The sequence below is a fragment of the Oncorhynchus masou genome, chromosome 5 (assembly GCF_036934945.1).
Source record: "Oncorhynchus masou masou isolate Uvic2021 chromosome 5, UVic_Omas_1.1, whole genome shotgun sequence".
Classification (NCBI taxonomy): Eukaryota; Metazoa; Chordata; class Actinopteri; order Salmoniformes; family Salmonidae; genus Oncorhynchus; species Oncorhynchus masou.
This window is the reverse complement of record NC_088216.1, coordinates 7,287,004-7,307,248: the sequence shown is the minus strand read 5'-3', so window position 1 is coordinate 7,307,248 and position 20,245 is coordinate 7,287,004. Positions and strand designations below refer to the sequence as shown.

The window sequence follows — 20,245 nt, the reverse complement described above, 5'->3', positions numbered from 1 at the left end:
AAACAAATTAGGCACAGTTGGGCAGTCTTGATACAACATATGAACAGAAATGCAATCATTCATTTGCTCAGCTATAAACTTTGCACATACACTGCTACCATCTAGTGGCCAAAACGTAAATTGATTCTGGGCTGGAATAATACATTATGGCCTTTCACTTGCATTTCAAAGATGATGGTACAGAAAGTTCAACGTTTTTCTGTTCAATTAAGTTCAATTATCTTTTACCAGATCTAATGTTTTGTATTATTCTACATTCATCAAATGTATCCAGAATTGACTCAGACATGAGAAACTAGCAGAGTCATGAGCACGTTTCATTTAAAATTCACGCACACGTTTTAATATTTTTGGAGCATGTTTTATAATTTATTAGCTCTTTTTATAAATCATGATCATGTTTAATATAAATTCATGCACACATTTGAGTAATTCATTATTATGTTTTATAATTTGTGAACTCATTTTATAAATCATAAGCACGTTATATTACTCGTGTTGAAAATACAAATCTCAGTCAATGTCACCTCCAGGGCTCTGTAGTTTACACATTGTTTTGGTTGTTGATTTAAAAAATATATATTTGAAAAGCTTTTATTTTTCTCTCAACTAAAGATACTGTTAAAACAAGCTAAAAACAACAACAATTAAGTTTAATATTTCAAGTTTATTTGTCAAAGATTCCTGTAATCAGATTGTGTTTGCTGTAAATATATTTTTTGAAAATTAACTTGAAAAATATATATTTTTTAAGCACCTTTTCATGTTCATCATAGTTTAAAAGGCAAAACCGACCCTAGATCAGCACTCCTACTCTAACTTACAACTCTACCCTAGCATGGCTCTACCAACTGCTGGGACTACCGATATGATCCTGGGTAGTTTGGTTCCTGGATGCCGATTGGTTGAAACAACATTTCAGAAGTGTGTACTGTATATCAGACAAAAAACCACCATTGCTCATCATGCATTGCTGTGATAAGGTGCGTCTAGGTGACAGGTGTAGGAGTCAGGCGCAGGAGAGCAGGGATGCCTGAGAAGCGTGCTTTTATAAGACCGTCCACCAACACTGGAATGGCACAATCGAAAAGGACAACGCCCTCGTAACAGAGAACCCGTGCAAACGCATGGAGGAACAAACACAGTTCTGACACTATATACACTTACGTAACCGTGAAAACAAATAACACTGAGCACATCAAATAAAAAGACTAATCCCGCACAAACTTAGGCAGGCAACAGGTTACCCTTATACACACAGAAATTAATGTAAATGAAACCAGGTGTGAAAAAGAACCAAAGACAAAACAAACAGAAAAGGAAAAATGGATCGTTGGGGAGAGGAGTTACCTTCTTTAGAAGTCGTGACCATTGCTCTGATCATTTTGAAAAGTTTGCCGCCAAAAATGTATTTTCCTATGAATGAAGTCGCACAAAATGTGTGTATTTTGCAAAAAATTAAATCGCTAAAAAAGGAGTGTCTTTTCCCATGAATTAATCCACACAAAAACGCAAAAAACATGAAATCTGCTAAAATAGTTTTTGTTCATATTTGCACAAATTGAGTGTGAGATTGTGTTGGTATATCAGACAATAAAGCACGGGTATGACGCAAAAATACTTTTTTACTTTTCTATTGATGTTGGTAGCCAGTTTATAATAGCAATAAGGCACCTCAGGGGTTTGTGGTTCATGGCCAATATACCACAGCTAAGGGCTGTATGCAGGAACTCTGCGTTGTGTCGTGCTTAAAAGCAGTCCTTAGCCGTGGTACAGTATATAGGCCAATATACCACTGCTAACGGCTGTATCCAGGAACTCTGCGTTGTGTCGTGCTTAAGAACAGTCCTTAGCCGTGGTACAGTATATAGGCCAATATACCACAGCTAACGGCTGTATCCAGGAACTCTGCGTTGTGTCGTGCTTAAGAACAGTCCTTAGCCGTGGTACAGTATATAGGCCAATATACCACACCCCCTCTGACCTTATTGCTTAATTATACCACTTAGTTATTATATACGGGTCCAGATATACAAGGTCTTCTTGGTTCTGGGTTTGTTGTTTTCGGTTCTTGGTTCTGGGTTTGTTGTTTTCAGTTCTTGGTTCTGGGTTTGTTGTTTTCAGTTCTTGGTTCTGGGTTTGTTGTTTTCGGTTCTTGGTTCTGGGTTTGTTGTTTTCAGTTCTTGGTTCTGGGTTTGTTGTTTTCGGTTCTTGGTTCTGGGATTGTTGTTTTCTGTTCTTGGTTCTGGGATTGTTGTTTTCAGTTCTTGGTTCTGGGTTTGTTGTTTTCAGTTCTTGGTTCTGGGTTTGTCAGGTCTTCTTGGTTCTGGGTTTATTGTGTTCAGGTCTTCTTGGTTCAGGTTTGTTGTGTTCAGGACTTCTTGGTTCTGGGTTTGTTGTATTCAGTTCTTGGTTCTGGGTTTGTTGTGTTCAGGTCTTCTTGGTTCTGGGTTTGTTGACTGTACTGTAGAGAACAGAGGGATCCTCCTCAGCTGCTTGTTCCAACGTGGACCTGGAGAAAGAAACAGACGTTAAACTGAAAGTGAGTCTGAAATGGCACCCTACTCCCTTTTTTGCATGCACTACTTTAGACCAGTAGTGAACTAAATAGGGAATAGGGTGCCATTTGGAATGCAGACAGAACAGTTACTCAAAACCATCATCACATCACATCCCTCCTTCATTATAGATATGCCATAGTAACTGTCTTGAGATGTAAATTGTTGAGTTTGTAGTTTCAGGAAATGCCATTTGGCCTGTAGAATGGCCCTGGAACCTTTTAGACATTAAAACTGCAACTTTTCAAAATGTTCACTGTCACACCATAGTATGCCCCTAGAGTTCACCATAGAGTTCAATGAAATGTCACTTGACATGAAGATTTCTCCTTCAACCCTCAGATAGTGATGGAGGGAGTTATCAGGGAGCAATGAGGGGTCACTAGGGGTCAACTGTTTTGCTTATTTTAATGAGATCATTGTCCTCTCCTCCAATAAGCAGCAGCATATGAATGGCATTGACGCTGTCTGTGTGTTCACATTTTCTTCATAGTCGAGACTCTATATTGTTGTAATGGCATAATATGCTCACCAGGTGGCAGCACTGGGGAGGTTGAAATTCACAGCAGCGTACTGGACATCCTCATCCTCTTTCTGGGGTTGAAGCACCTGGACGGTGGAGTACAGAGGCACTTCCTGGTTTTTGGAGCCAGAGAAGTGGACGCTGGCGTAGTGAACATCATCCTGGTTGTCTGTGTCAGCTGTCTGTGCTGCAGTAGAGGTCATGGCCATGTTTGAGATGTTGTCATACACTGGACTAGAGTCTCCCTGATGGAGAGAGAGGACAGACAACATGAGGAGTGGAAATGTTCCACAAAGAATACAGTCATCACAGTCTCCTTCTGATTCCAACAGACTCACCTGTCCATCATCTGCTGTGTCTCTTGTGTTGGTGGGTTTGGAGGCCTTCTTCCTGTTTTGCACATTAATTAATGAATACATTACTTCATAAATTAACAACAAATCAGAGGGCTACATTTAAATAATGAACAACATGATAATATGCATTTTCACTCACCTGAACCACATGAGTCCAGAGAGACAGAGGATGAGAACCAGAACAACCACTATGATTCCTACAGCTGCAGTCAGAACTGAGGTTTGTTTCCCTATATTATAATACAGATGATATGAGTACATGGCATTATATAATAAACTAAAATAAACTATAATACAGGACAGTAATGCAATACTTGTTAAGGGATCTTATAACCCAATGTATAGTTATAACCTAAGGTGTAATAAGCCAAAACATAATGATTAAGATTAGATTGAAACATGTAGGTTTGTATTGAGATGTAACTTTACCTGCTACAATGATCATCAGAGCTGTAGAGTTCATAGATCCTCTTCCATTCTGGGCCTCACAGTAATATTCTCCTCTGTCCTCAAAGATGATGTTAGTGATGTTGTAACTCTGTCCTGATGCTTTTGGTGAGGCTACGTTCTTCTTGTACCAGGTGTATTTGTCCACAGGTGGGTTGGCATCACTGCTGCAGGTCAGAGTCACTGAACTGCCCTCCACTATTTCACCAGAGGGACTGACTGACACTGAGGGGTTCTTTGGAGCATCTAGTAAAGGAGAATATGTCATTGGGTCAGGACTGTAGTATACTACCTCAAATGACGTCATGTCAAAAATAAATCATATCTAAAGTCAGAGGACTATCTAAAACTATCACTTACACAAAACGTTAACAACAATACATTCAGAGATACTTTAGGACTTTAGTCTACTAAACTATTCTTCAAGTGTCTGAGGTACTGAACACTCTAACTATAGACATGCATACATCTATGACATTGTCTGTCATTTCTATGTAATGATGAATATGTACAGATAAAGCAGTAATACTCTTCTCATTGATATAACGTTTTTGATACTTGCTAAGTAGAATAGTAGTTTAATTCATACTCACACACTGCAGGAGAGTGGAGGTCCTCATGGTGTTCTACAGCACAGGAGTAACTGTCCTCAGAATGACCCAACACTACTAGGGTATTACTAGAGTATTGTTGGGAAGTGGGCTCATCTACACGTTGTCCGTTCTTGTACCAGATGTAGGTGGGGTTGTCAGTCAGAGTACAGGTGGTGATACAGGTCAGTGTCTTCTGTCCCTCTGCAGCAGGAGTCACCTTCACCTGCAGACCTGAAACAATATGTATAAAACCACATACACCTCTGTGTTAACAGGATGGTTAATTTATTTATCCTGTAATTCATTATGGTTTACAGTTGTATCATACAGTGTAGTATTACCTGTGACAGACAGAGTTGTTCCTGGGAAACTATGACCCCATTCAAAGCTGTGAGTTTTAAAAGTGAAGCGATACTCAGCTGAGTCCTCCTCTCTCAGATCTGTGATTCTCAGGGTGAAGGGACCTCTGTATGTTCCAGTGTACTTCACACGACCTGCATACCCTGGGTCTCTGGTTAGGTCTTCAGGGGTCGACTTATCACTTCTAAACCAGAATGATGATGTGGTGGAATAATAACCAACATAAGTACAGGATATGTCCACTGTTGACCCCTTCAAGACACAGATTCTCCTCTTGGTGAAAGTCACTCTGTTGCAGCTCTGACCCTGAACACCTGAAACACAGTGACATAACAAGAGGTCAACTGGATTATATTCTCAGTTCTATCTAGAAATGCTAACAGTTCTCAAATGACAAAGTGAAACCAATACACACAGAGGTTAAACAGTATTGTTAGTTAAAGAAACACTCACACACTGCAGGAGAGAGGAGACCCTCATGGCCTTTTACAGCACAGGAGTAGCTGTCTGCAGCATTAGGGAGGACCGAATAGGGAGAAGTGTTGTCAGTTACTATCTGTCCGTTCTTGTACCAGATGTAGGTGGGGTTACCAGTCAGAACACAGGTGGTGATACAGGTCAGTGTCTTATACTCTGAAAACTGTTCAGGAGTCACCTTCACCTGAACACCTGAATTAAAGCAGAGCAAAAACAGATGACATCGTTTAGAATTAATGATTCATTTCCTGACTCTTCAACACTGTATAATGTGCTATGCAGTGTTACCTGTGACATACATACATCTATGACATTGTCTGTAATTTCTATGTAATGATGAACATGGAAGTATTTCCCTTCTCATTGACCTTAAATGACTGATTCTTCCTAAGTAGAATCCTAGTTTCATTCAGACTCACAGACTACAGGAGAGTGGAGAGCCGCGTGACCTCCAACAACACAGGAGTAAATGTCCACAGTAGAATCCCAGACCATCAGCATATTACTGGAGTGTTGTTGGGAAGTGGGCTCATCTACACGTTGTCCGTTCTTGTACCAGATGTAGGTGGGGTTGTCAGTCAGAGTACAGGTGGTGATACAGGTCAGTGTCTTCTGTCCCTCTGCAGCAGGAGTCACCTTCACCTGCAGACCTGAAACAATATGTATAAAACCACATACACCTCTGTGTCAACAGGATGGTCAATGTATTTCTCCTGTAATTCAATATGATTTACAGTTGTATCATACAGTGTAGTATTACCTGTGACAGACAGAGTTGTTCCTGGGAAACTATGACCCCATTCAAAGTTGTGTGTTTTAAAAGTGAAGCGATACTCAGCTGAGTCCTCCTCTCTCAGATCTGTGATTCTCAGGGTGAAGGGACCTCTGTATGTTCCAGTGTACTTCACACGACCTGTATACCCTGGGTCTGTGGTTAGGTCTTCAGGGGTCGACTTATCACTTCTAAACCAGAATGATGATGTGGTGGAATAATAACCAACAGTACAGGATATGTCCACTGTTGACCCCTTCAAGACACAGATTCTCCTCTTGGTGTAAGTCACTCTGTAGCATCTCTGACCCTGAACACCTGAAACACAGTGACATAACAAGAGGTCAACTAGATTGTATTCTCAGTTCTATCTAGAAATGCTAACAGTTGTCATATTATAAAATGAAACCAACACAGATATACATTGTATACAGTTTTACAGTGATGTATTAGGGACCTATTTAGTTTTTGTTGTGGGGAGGATTGTGTGTTTTTTACATTCAGCCCAGGATTTCCACATCCGGCTTCTTCACCTGCGGATCATCTGAGAACAGCCACCCAGACAGCTGATGAAACTGAGGAGTAATTCTGTCTGTCATAAAGCCCTTTGTTGGGAGAACCTCAGTCTGATTGGCTGGGCCTGGTTCCCCAGTGGGTGGGCCTATGCCCTCCCAAGCCCATCCATGGTTGTGACCCTGCCCAGTCATGTGAAATCCATAGATTAGGACCTAATGAATATACAGTATTTCAACTGACTGATTTCCTTATATGAACTGTAACTCAGTAAACTGGTTGAAATTGTTGCACGTTGCGTTTATATTTTTGTTCAGTATAATTGTATATGTATTTATGTAAAACATAGGGACCACAATGAAAATAAGTCACCAACTTTATTGTGCAATCCTGTTCACTTAAAATAATATTGTTTATATATGTATTTCTTTAACTCACAAATAAAATCGATCAGTCAATCAATCCAAACTGAGCAGCAGCCATTTGATGAATGGAAAGAGACATTTTTTTACAAAACACCAAAAAGTTTAATGACATTCAGAGATTGTCAAGCCTTCAATACTGGGTAAGACTACAAGGTAGGGAGGGATGCATTCTCTGTTTGTCCAGATTTACATTGTCTATTGATTGTGGTGTTGAAAACACAAACCATGACATTGAAGGGCCCGAAGTCAGTATGCTTTGTGTATTGGTTGTGTGCTGCATTGGCACAGAAACCTGTTGGTGGAAAATGTGTTGCATATATTCTGTATATGATCGCAGTGTAATAGAACAGGCAGGGTGAGCTTGTCTGTGGTGGTCGGGAACCCTCAAACTTCTGGCCCGTAGCCCTGCGTGGCATCGATCAGGCCTCAAAAGCAGGCTGAAGTGGCAAAGTCGGTATTCACGAATATAAATGCAGGTCGCTACAATTATTCTTATTTGTGGTCGTAAACATTATTTTGAGTTAATTCTACGAGGGGGAGGGTGATCAATTTATTTTACAGTACAAGGGGAGGGTAGGGTGAAAATATTTCAAACTCTGAAGACCAGTCCTGTCCCATCCCCCAGTAAATTTCAATCTGTCCCTTATTAATAAATAAACACTCACACATTGCAGGAGAGTGGAGATCCTCATGGCCTTTTACAGCACAGGAGTAACTGTCTTCATAGTTGCTGGAGACTGAGTCTTTGTACTGGGGGGAGGTGCTCTCATCTAGATGTTGTCCGTTCTTGTACCAGATGTAGGTGGGGTTGTCAGTCAGAGTACAGGTGGTGCTACAGGTCAGTGTCTTCTGTCCATTTGCAGCAGGAGTCACCTTCACCTGCAGAGCTGGAGTAGATCACAACATTAAAACCCTGAATCACCTGTTCTATAGTTTAATCACATGATGCAAGACATTCTCAAACTCATTTAATTATTAAATCTGTTTCATATATGCAAATCCAATTTCTAGACCTAAATGGACAGTAGATATTAATTCAACAGACTAGCAGCATAAAGCATATTACTGTACCTGTAACAGACAGATTGACTCCAGGACTTCCAGAATATTTCCTTCCTTCCTGATCTGTTAGAAATCTGAACCTGTACGTAGCTGAGTCTCTCTCTCTCAGGTCTGTGATTCTCAGGGTACAGTCTTTCTTCTTATCCCCATGATACTCCAGACGACCTGCATACTCTGGGTCCTGACCTAGATCTTTAGGTTCTACACCAGTCCCCCATTTAGTGAACCAGAAGGTTGTTGTGACTTTACCTCTGGGATATATGTAAGAGCAGAACAGATTCACTGATGACCCCTCCAAGGTACAGATACTCTGAGTGGTGTAAGTCACACTCCAGACATACTGACCAAGTACCACTGAAACACAGTCACACAACACAATGGTATAAGAATGAGAATGAGGTCCATTGGCTCACACTGACTGTAGGGTTTGTTCACCCTTTGTTGCCATAGTTCCTGATTTGAGTGTGAATGGAAACCACAGATAAGCATCACTCAGTGAGGTGTGAAAGATAACTATTTAAAGTGAAGTGGAGACTCCTAACAGAACACACCAGAATAACATTATGATTCTTATCCTTTTAGAAATGTCTGTAGATTGATAAACAGAGCAACTAAAAGATAAGAATGAGACCATACCTGCTACAGACCAGAGAAAGACCCCAACACACTTCCTGCTGTTCTCAAGGCCATTGTTGCATCTCCCACCCTGCAGTCTTAGAAACATAAACAACAACTCACTCTATAGCTGGTGAATAACTACATACAAACCATCAGGGGCAGCAGGTAGGGCTCTAGTCAAAAGTAGTGCACTCTATAGCTGGTGAATAACTACATACAAACCATCAGTGGGGCAGCAGGTAGGGCTCTAGTCAAAAGTAGTGCACTCTATAGTGAATATGGTGTCATTTGGGATGCAGGTATAACAACACATCATCATCACATTTACATTTAAGTGCAGACGCTCTTATCCAGAGCGACTTACAAATTGGTGAATTCACCTTATGACATCCAGTGGAACAGCCACTTTACAATAGTGCATCTAAATCATTTAAGGGGGGGGGGGTGAGAAGGATTACTTTATCCTATCCTAGGTATTCCTTGAAGAGGTGGGGTTTCAGGTGTCTCCGGAAGGTGGTGATTGACTCACAGCCTCGGGTGGATGGTGTGTAAATCACATTCTTCATTATAGTTTGGTAATATGGTTTGTCAGCGGTATCAGCAGGTAGTCTAGCAGTTAAGAACGTTGGGCCAGTAACTGAAACATTACTGGTTCAAATCCCTGACCTGGCAAGGTGGAAACCTCTGCCATTTTGAGCAAGGCATTTACCACCAGCTTGAATGACACCTACTATCCCCAAGCTGTGAGGATAAACAACAAGTCACACACACCTTTTATATCATCATTATATGATAGTGTCTGTATTTACAAAGTGTCTCAGAGAAGGATCTAGCATTAGTTTTCCCATTTAGATCATAATTATATGGACCAGGAGGACCTGATCCTAGATCAGCTCTCCATGTCTGAGACCCTTGAGGAGATGACTTACGGCTAAAAACAAAAAACTATATTTCAAGATATCAAGAGTACTTACAGACTGAAGGGGAGAGGTCTTGTACAGTGAGTTAACTGACTGGTATTGAGTGGGAACTGCTGGTAAGTGTGTGTTCTGTGGTTGATACATATTTATAGTAGTCAGAACACAAGTAGCTGATACAGAACAGTCCTTTCCTTCCTCTTTAAGACATTAACATGCATGAGGACCAGAACAGCATGTCAGAGAACGGAGGTTACTGTATTAGAGAGGGTCCTACATTTCTATAATAGACAAAATGTCTCCCATTTCCACTTTCAATAAATACAGAACCATGTTAACAATATGTTGACTATTCTATATGGAATGTTTATAATATCTTAGAATGTGTTGCCTTGTCCCTCTGAGTTCTACTTGGAACAGGTCAAAGTTCCATTTACATTTGGACAGTTCCATGATGTCATTCATTCTATTCTACAAACACATTCAATTAATCAGATAGAATGGTGAAACACAACATTGGCTACTTGACAAAGTCACATTTAATCACCCAAACACTGATGTCTGTAGTAGTACAATATGCCACTGTCATTTCTTTACACTGATTGCGTCCCAAATAGTGCACTTCCTTTGACCAGAGCCCTATGGGTATGGTATGACCGTGTGTGTTTACATGCCCTCTCAACTTGATTGGCCTGCAGCCCTGTCAATCACCCTTTGCACCGCTGTTCATCCAACCAATCAGGGTGCTTGGATGTGCTGCAGGACACCGCCTCCCCTCACCTTCAGTTAGTGCACGACATGGTCAGTCTTGAGAAGAAGTGTTGTGTTGCTGATAGACTTTTGACATGCAGTTCCTTACTGCAGTGTGAGACCAGCGAATATAACCACACAATAATATAAAACATCTTCAAATGGAAACAGATGTGTCTGCATGTATGTGGTGGTGGTGACCATCAAGAGTAGAGAGACGGGCCTCAACACCATGTTCTAACCAGACAGCACTATAGTGGGCAGAACCTAAACCACTCAGCATTAAGTACGCAGCAGGTCTCGGCATATCCAGCTTACCGCTCAGACGAGATCCAGCTGTTACACATGTAAAAACGGTCTGGATGACCTCTACTAATCCCTAGGTACTGACTCAGGAATGTGTGAAGGACCACAGGGACGTCAAAGGGTGTTATTGTGACCACAACAAGGCCCTCCGGTTCACTTTGGGTTCTTATACAACAGGATTTCTAGGAGGAGAGAGATACATGAAAATATAACTAAACCTTCTCTCCAGCTGCTTCTTACCCATTGTGCTTTTTGTCCCTTCCTGCCTCCCGTCCAGGATGAGAACAATCAGAAGTCCATGCATCTGTTCAACAACGTCACTTAGTGACACTTCCTGTGGGTGTGGCCTATCAGAAGGGATGCCCATATTTACCCCCACCCCATGTTACTATCCCATAATCAGACTCAATGGGACTGTCAGGGGGGTAAACCTCTCCATTGGATCTTCACCCTCCCATCCACCCCTAACTCCTCCTTCCTACCTGGGAAAGTATGACACTAGTTAGGGGGTCAAGAAACATATGACATCACATTCTCACTAAACAATGATGTATTCTATTCTCTAACTACTAGTTGGACAAAATGGTGGATATTCAGTACAGACACTATCTAGGGGAAGGTACATAAGGCCCTTGAGTCTGCATCAAAGTCTAGAGAGCTTGCTGTTATGGACGTAGAAATGGTCAAACACACATCCTACACAGTATAGATGTCAACACTTCTCCCTACCCTGGTTAACAGGACGGTGATGCTGAGTCAGTTCATCTGAACCAACAACACTTACTGGCAGTGCAGAGAAACAAGAAGTATCCTACTGTAAGTGTGAGTTCTGTGGTTGACACATTTCAAAAGTAGCCCAGTCAGGATGTTAAGACATTAACGTGCATAAACAACATGTCAGAAAATAGTTGCATTTGTATATTTGAGGAGTGGCCTAGATTTTATAAAGAGGCTAAATATGACCTATTCCCATCACTCCTCATCAGCTGCCTCAAAGTGGTACTGAAGGTTCCAGTGTTCTAGACTAGACCGCCACCTACTGGCATCTCAACATTACTGCAGCCTCCAGTCCTCATTATGTCCTCATTCCTTTGGCAGTAATAGGAATAAAATTAATGGATAGTGTTCCATTCATTCCAGCCTTTACAATGAGTCCATCCTCCTATATCTTCGCCCACCAGCCTCCTCTGTTGTACAGTACTTTTAGTAGCTTTAGCTAGCAGATAATCCAATGAACATCACCATAGCCTGCTGTATTGACTGTGTAATTTATTGTAGTCTGCTGTCCATAAATTATGCAGTTTAGTTGACTCAACAATCCAAATCAATATACAGTCCTGTGTGCATATATTTTACATATGGGTGGTCCTGGTAACCAAACCCATAACGTTGCAGGTGCCATGTGAGTTACATAGGAACATGTTCTGTATAGTCTAATGTTTCTCACTGTGTGTGATGTTAATACTACTCCTAAACACAACCCACCATCACTGTGTCTCATGTTAATACTACTCCTAAACACAACCCACCATCACTGTCTCATGTTAATACTACTCCTAAACTCAACCCACCATCACTGTGTCTCATGTTAATATTACTCCTATACACAATCCACCATCACTGTCTCATGTTAATATTACTCCTAAACACAACCCACCATCACTGTGTCTCATGTTAATACTACTCCTATACACAATCCACCATCACTGTCTCATGTTAATACTACTCCTAAACACAACCCACCATCACTGTCTCATGTTAATACTACTCCTAAACTCAACCCACCATCACTGTGTCTCATGTTAATACTACTCCTAAACACAACCACCATCACTGTGTCTCATGTTAATACTACTCCTAAAGCTCTTACGAAGCATCCACTCAATCACTCTTAATCTTACTGTCACTCTTACTTGAGGCCATTTTCAAAATGTCTCCAAATTAATTGTTTTGCTCTCAGTGCTCTTAAAACAGCAGGCACACGTCTTGTGAAACCACATGAACAATGTACATCCCGTCGTTTGTAGCACACAGCGTCGCTCAGTATTTGTCAAGGGTGGCAATAATTTTGGAGACTGTATATCTAACTTTCAGATTAATATGTAAAAATACATTTACACACACATACACATGGACAGAAACATCACATCACACACGTTTTCCTCACCCTGTTATACTATGACAGTGAACACGACCCTATAGAATTGAGATCCGTCCCCCTTTCAGCAGAAATGCATCTGGGTATTACTGGCAAACTCTACTAATCATGCTTTAAACATGCCACTGAATAAACTGAACTAAACTAAACACATGATACCCCAGTCCAGGGTTTGTATTCACAATGTGTATCAGAGTAGGAGAGCTGATCTGGGATCAGTTTAGCCTTTTAGATCATAATTATATGGACCGTCTGAGACACTTTATGAATACAGGCCCTGATGTAACAACCAAAACACAGTTCAATATAAACCAACAAGTACAAAGATACAGGAAGTAATGTGATGTTTGGCTAAAAACGTCAAAACTAAAACTATATTTCAAGATATTGTCAAGTGTACTTACAGAGTGAAGTGAAGGGGAGAGGTCTTGAACAGTTAGTCAACCTAATGTCACTGTGTGGAAACAAGAAGTAGTTTACTGTAAGTGTTAGTAGAAGCAGGCGTAGCCTATGTGTGAGTTCTGTGGTTGACACATTTTAAAGTAGCCTAGTCAGGTCATTAACATGCAGCAACAACATGTCACATAAGGGATGTTACTGTATCTAAATAGAAAATGGTCTAAAGTCAGAATACTGTAGTTGCATTTCTTTATTTGAGGAGTGGACCTACATGTTTTACAAGAGACAAAATGTGACCCATTCCCATCACTCCTCATCAGCTGATACTGAAGGTTCCAGAACAGATGAAAGGGGAGTATCTTTGGTTCCAGTGTTCTAGACTAGAGCTCTACCTACTGACATCTCAACATTACTGCAGCTACCAGGCCTCATATGTCCCTTCTTGTCCGATGAAAATATACAAAATAGAAGGTAAAATAACATGACACTGCTGTTATTCAGTGATAAACAAGCATTTTTGTGCATCACACAGCTACTCTGAATGTACTGGATTGTGAACAATATGATGTGCTGCTACTGAATTACAGCAAGACCCCATAGTTAACTAGTGACCTAGTTAGTTAGCTAGTGACCTAGTTAGTTAGCTAGTGAGCTAGTTAGTTAGCTAGTGAGCTAGTTAGTTAGCTAGTGAGCGTGTTAGCTAACATTTAGCTATCAACATTAGCTAGCTAGAAACAACAGACAACAGTGAGATGTCATTATGCCAAGGCAAGCTGCTCTGAGTTTCCACTGTGTTCTTGTGTGAAAGAGCTGTCTTCAGCTCACTGATCTTCAGAACAACAGACCCAAAGGGAACCCTGACATGCATATACAGTGCCTTGCGAAAGTATTCGGCTCCCTTGAACTTTGCGACCTTTTGCCACATTTCAGGCTTCAAACATAAAGATATAAAACTGTATTTTTTTGTGAAGAATCAACAACAAGTGGGACACAATCATGAAGTGGAACGACATTTATTGGATATTTCAAACTTTTTTAACAAAGCAAAAACTGAAGAATTGGGCGTGCAAAATTATTCAGCCCCTTTACTTTCAGTGCAGCAAACTCTCTCCAGAAGTTCAGTGAGGATCTCTGAATGATCCAATGTTGACCTAAATGACTAATGATGATAAATACAATCCATCTGTGTGTAATTAAGTCTCCGTATAAATGCACCTGCACTGTGATAGTCTCAGAGGTCCGTTAAAAGCGCAGAGAGCATCATGAAGAACAAGGAACACATCAGGCAGGTCCGAGATACTGTTGTGAAGAAGTTTAAAGCCGGATTTGGATACAAAAAGATTTCCCAAGCTTTAAACATCCCAAGGAGCACTGTGCAAGCGATAATATTGAAATGGAAGGAGTATCAGACCACTGCAAATCTACCAAGACCTGGCCGTCCCTCTAAACTTTCAGCTCATACAAGGAGAAGACTGATCAGAGATGCAGCCAAGAGTCCCATGATCACTCTGAATGAACTGCAGAGATCTACAGCTGAGGTGGGAGACTCTGTCCATAGGACAACAATCAGTCGTATATTGCACAAATCTGGCCTTTATGGAAGAGTGGCAAGAAGAAAGCCATTTCTTAAAGATATCCATAAAAAGTGTTGTTTAAAGTTTGCCACAAGCCACCTGGGAGACACACCAAACATGTGGAAGAAGGTGCTCTGGTCAGATGAAACCAAAATTGAACTTTTTGGCAACAATGCAAAACGTTATGTTTGGCGTAAAAGCAACACAGCTCATAACCCTGAACACACCATCCCCACTGTCAAACATGGTGGTGGCAGCATCATGGTTTGGGCCTGCTTTTCTGCAGCAGGGACAGGGAAGATGGTTAAAATTGATGGGAAGATGGATGGAGCCATATACAGGACCATTCTGGAAGAATGGAGGCTGCAAAAGACCTGAGACTGGGACGGAGATTTGTCTTCCAACAAGACAATGATCCAAAACATAAAGCAAAATCTACAATGGAATGGTTCAAAAATAAACATATCCAGGTGTTAGAATGGCCAAGTCAAAGTCCAGACCTGAATCCAATCGAGAATCTGTGGAAAGAACTGAAAACTGCTGTTCACAAATGCTTTCCATCCAACCTCACTGAGCTCGAGCTGTTTTGCAAGGAGGAATGGGAAAAAGTTTTAGTCTCTCGATGTGCAAAACTGATAGAGACATACCCCAAGCGACTTACAGCTGTAATCACAGCAAAAGGTGGCGCTACAAAGTTTTAACTTAAGGGGGCTGAATAATTTTGCACGCCCAATTTTTCAGTTTTTGATTTGTTAAAAAGTTTGAAATATCCAATAAATGTCGTTCCACTTCATGATTGTGTCCCACTTGTTGTTGATTCTTCACAAAAAAATACAGTTTTATATCTTTATGTTTGAAGCCTGAAATGTGGCAAAAGGTCGCAAAGTTCAAGGGGGCCGAATATTTTCGCAAGGCACTGTAGCTAAGTCTGTCTGTCTGGGATTATTGTGTCCCATTGTGTCTGTATGATGCGTGCTCTTTTTAAATGACAATGAATAATCTTTCATGTAATTGTTTATTGCTGCTTCATTATTGTTATTTTATTATCTGATCTGTTTTTTGAAGCATTTTTAAAATAATTTTCAAAAATGGTTTACTTACATAAAAACAACTGCAATGTTAGTTAAGAGCTTGTCATTAACCGTTTCACAGTAAGGTCTACTAGACCTGTTGTATTCGGTGCATTTGACTATTACAATTTGATTTGATTTGTGTGTGTAGGTGCTGGTCATTGCTCCCTCTGACACTGGGTTTCTGATCCTCTAAAAGTCGAAGCCGTTTGCGGGGGGTGGGTTGGGGGTTCTACTAGCTGACATATGGAATTGATTTAAGGTGGTCATTCCATGGATCATTTAGATATTTGATTTAGATTTATAGTACCCCTTTAGGTAAACAAGGAGAATGACTAATGTTTGTGAGAGCAGGCAGATGACTGCAATATAGTCTGCCTGGAACATGCCCCATATTCAACTGTAATTCAATTCAAAATAACATTAATGTTTCCCATGTAGGGGCTTTTACTAGGCACCCTATAGCATCAGGCTGGCACTGAGTCTCACAATGACATCACAAGGGGTCACATGTCCAGTCACATGACCATATATACATACACAGCAAAACACATGATAACAACAGATGTCAGCCCCCTTAGTGTCTACAACATGGTCATCATAGAGGAGGTTCACTGGGCAGAGATCCCTTCAAGTTCTAATGATGATGTCATTTCCATGTTTCACAGCTCCGGCCGAGGGAGAGGGGGAAGGAAATCAGAGGTGCACTCCTCTTCACTTTGATTGACACTTCACACACTCATTATATATGTCCAGTGTTCTGTCTGGGATCTGTGGTCTGTGCCAGAGGACTACAAACGGGGTGACACCCCCCCCCCATCCACCATCCCCCCCAAACCTCCTGTTCCCTTTTAAAGTAGGGACACAGTCCCTCATCCTCATCATTCTCCTCCCTCTCTCATATCCAGTCCCTGCGTGGTGGTCAGGGTTGTCATGGTGGACAGGGTTGACATGGTTTCCTGTCTCTTCCTCTCTGGTCAGGCTTGTGTTTAAAGCAACACTTGTCACCATAGAAACAGCCGGTGGTCCTCCAGAAGAAACACTCGTCACCATTGATGGGAGCCGTCCTCCTGGTCCTGGGAGAGAGAGAGACAAACAGCATGAAAACACAAACACCTGCACCTGTGCTCCTGCTTCCTCCTTCCATCACTTTGTACATTTCAAAAGTGTATATGAGTTGATTGGTAACACTTTAGAATAACTCATAATGATGTGTTGAATGACAGACAGATGGATGTCTTTACCCTGTGGAGGCGTAATGGGAGGCTGAGGAGGTGTTGAGGCCTATAGGGTTGGTCCTCTGAGGAGAGGGAGGGGTTCTCTGGACCCAGCGGTCTGGGTACCTGATCACCAGCCTGGTGCTCTCCAGCTCCACCCTTTGGACAGCAGGACAAACAACAGGAACAGCCAAAATACTTAGAATGGAACCAATAGCATAGTCCCAAAAGTCCAATGAAACCATTATTTGTAAAAACAGAGTCGTTCGAAATTACAATCTTTGCAGCTAAACTACATTGTAGCTAATCTTCAAAATAAATCAATGCTAGATGTACAGTATGTATTTCTATATTGTTGTAGTATTTTGGGTAAATCATAAATCAAGCCCCTCTATAGTCAATGGCTATGTCACCTTGGAGTGGGGTCTGGTAGTGCAGCATGTCTATACTATGTCCCTGTGGTGGGGTCTGGTAGTGCAGCATGTCTATACTATGTCCCTGTGGTGGGGTCTGGTAGTGCAGCATGTCTATACTATGTCCCTGTGGTGGGGTCTGGTAGTGCAGCCTGTCTTTACTATGTCCCTGTGAAGGGGTCTGGTAGTGCAGCATGTCTATACTATGTCCCTGTGGTGGGGTCTGGTAGTGCAGCCTGTCTATACTATGTCCCTGTGGTGGGGTCTGGTAGTGCAGCCTGTCTATACTATGTCCCTGTGGTGGGGTCTGGTAGTGCAGCATGTCTATACTATGTCCCTGTGGTGGGGTCTGGTAGTGCAGCATGTCTATACTATGTCCCTGTGGTGGGGTCTGGTAGTGCAGCATGTCTATACTATGTCCCTGTGGTGGGGTCTGGTAGTGCAGCATGTCTATACTATGTCCCTGTGGTGGGATCTGGTAGTGCAGCATGTCTTTACTATGTCCCTGTGGTGGGGTCTGGTAGTGCAGCCTGTCTATACTATGTCCCTGTGGTGGGGTCTGGTAGTGCAGCATGTCTATACTATGTCCCTGTGGTGGGATCTGGTAGTGCAGCATGTCTTTACTATGTCCCTGTGGTGGGGTCTGGTAGTGCAGCCTGTCTATACTATATCCCTGTGGTGGGGTCTGGTAGTGCAGCCTGTCTATACTATGTCCCTGTGGTGGGGTCTGGTAGTGCAGCATGTCTATACTATGTCCCTGTGGTGGGGTCTGGTAGTGCAGCCTGTCTATACTATGTCCCTGTGGTGGGGTCTGGTAGTGCAGCTTGTCTATACTATGTCCCTGTGGTGGGGTCTGGTAGTGCAGCCTGTCTTTACTATGTCCCTGTGGTGGGGTCTGGTAGTGCAGCCTGTCTATACTATGTCCCTGTGGTGGGGTCTGGTAGTGCAGCCTGTCTTTACTATGTCCCTGTGAAGGGGTCTGGTAGTGCAGCCTTGTTATGCAGCCTGTACAATTGTTCTGTCATCCTGTATTAGTTATGTTAACTGTGAGGGCTATTTAGCTGACAGAATAGTTACAGTAGACCACTTATTGGCCAGCTCATACTCCACTAGATCACTTATTGGCCAGCTCATACTCCTCTAGATCACTTATTGGCCAGCTCATACTCCTCTAGATCACTTATTGGCCAGCTCATACTCCTCTAGATCACTTATTGGCCAGCTCATACTCCTCTAGATCACTTATTGGCCAGCTCATACTCCTCTAGATCACTTATTGGCCAGCTCATACTCCTCTAGATCACTTATTGTCATACTCCTCTAGATCACTTATTGGCCAGCTCATACTCCTCTAGATCACTTATTGGCCAGCTCATACTCCTCTAGATCACTTATTGGCCAGCTCATACTCCTCTAGATCACTTATTGGCCAGCTCATACTCCTCTAGATCACTTATTGGCCAGCTCATACTCCTCTAGACCACTTATTGGCCAGCTCATACTCCACTAGATCACTTATTGGCCAGCTCATACTCCACTAGATCACTTATTGGCCAGCTCATACTCCTCTAGATCACTTATTGGCCAGCTCATACTCCTCTAGATCACTTATTGGCCAGCTCATAGTCCTCTAGATCACTTATTGGCCAGCTCATACTCCTCTAGATCACTTATTGTCCAGCTCATACTCCTCTAGATCACTTATTGGCCAGCTCATACTCCTCTAGATCACTTATTGGCCAGCTCATACTCCTCTAGATCACTTATTGGCCAGCTCATACTCCTCTAGATCACTTATTGGCCAGCTCATAGTCCTCTAGATCACTTATTGGCCAGCTCATACTCCTCTAGATCACTTATTGTCCAGCTCATACTCCTCTAGATCACTTATTGGCCAGCTCATACTCCTCTAGATCACTTATTGGCCAGCTCATACTCCTCTAGATCACTTATTGGCCAGCTCATACTCCTCTAGATCACTTATTGGCCAGCTCATCCTCCTCAGGAGTATGACATCATCTTCTATTAGGAAATAGCAAGCATTTTTGAAACAGTCTGTTTGAGGTGAGTTTAAAAAAATAGTTTAGCCGCAAATACGAGCTTTGTATGAGTCAACAAAATGATTTTGGTATGAGTGTATTGTCAGTAAACAGAATATTAACAGAATATTACATTTTAAAAGTGAGAGTTTCACTGGACAGTTACTTTAAGAACCTGCCATTGTACTGTTAAAAACTTATCTCCAACTGCTTCTTATCTGTTATGCTATTTGTCCCTTCCAACTACCAACTATGCTAGCTAGCTAGTTACCATCTACAGAATAGACTTTCCCATGCAATCTGTTGAGTTATTGGAAATTAGCTATCAAGCTAGCTCGCTAGCTAGTTTTCTTACGTTGACTAGCTAGCTACCTAAGCTGGCAAATAGCTATGCTGTAATGACTACTCTAAAGCTAGCTGGCCTCAATGGTCTAATCTTCCCTGAACCTTGTTCACAGGGTATCGGTACCTCGGTGGTATTACGCAAGACTCACCTAGCATGTTAACCTTAGTTAGCCAGCTATATACTTATGTCAGCACACTATCAGTAACATTAGTTACTTCTGAATGTAGCTAAACGCTAGCTAACTAGCTAACTATGGCATGGTAGACGCCAGTCAGTGAGGTTGACCTTTACTGTATCTGATCTGTTAACCCAGATGGTAAACTTTTTGGGTGCAAGTGCTAACAACAACATA

At 41.8% G+C, this 20,245-nt stretch overlaps 1 protein-coding gene and 1 long non-coding RNA gene across 2 annotated transcripts; both read right to left on the bottom strand.

Annotated features, from left to right (window-relative positions):
• Nucleotides 1–646: 646 nt before the first annotated feature.
• On the bottom strand, nt 647–4,747 carry LOC135532062 (uncharacterized). The gene is made up of 6 exons (XM_064959711.1): nt 4,478–4,747; nt 3,867–4,130; nt 3,577–3,667; nt 3,420–3,471; nt 3,091–3,326; nt 647–2,512 (listed from the first exon to the last, which is right to left on the bottom strand). Exons 2-6 carry the CDS (start codon nt 3,898–3,900, stop codon nt 2,431–2,433), a joined length of 495 nt encoding a protein of 164 aa, XP_064815783.1. The 5' UTR covers nt 3,901–4,130; nt 4,478–4,747; the 3' UTR covers nt 647–2,430.
• A 3,996-nt stretch (nt 4,748–8,743) lies between these two features.
• On the bottom strand, nt 8,744–13,269 carry LOC135532135 (uncharacterized). Its single transcript, XR_010454297.1, has 3 exons — nt 13,240–13,269; nt 9,679–9,753; nt 8,744–8,799 (listed from the first exon to the last, which is right to left on the bottom strand). It is a non-coding gene; the product is annotated as an uncharacterized LOC135532135 (long non-coding RNA).
• Between the last annotated feature and the right edge of the window lie 6,976 nt (nt 13,270–20,245).

Coding starts and splice junctions, on each gene's coding strand:
- LOC135532062 (XM_064959711.1), bottom strand. CDS start 3,900: ATGAACTCTACAGCTCTGATGATCATTGTAGCAG. Junction 3,668..3,866: donor TCTGATGATCATTGTAGCAG/GTAAAGTTACAT, acceptor ATTATAATATAG/GGAAACAAACCTCAGTTCTG. Junction 2,513..3,090: donor CTCCCCAGTGCTGCCACCTG/GTGAGCATATTA, acceptor TTCTTTCTCCAG/GTCCACGTTGGAACAAGCAG.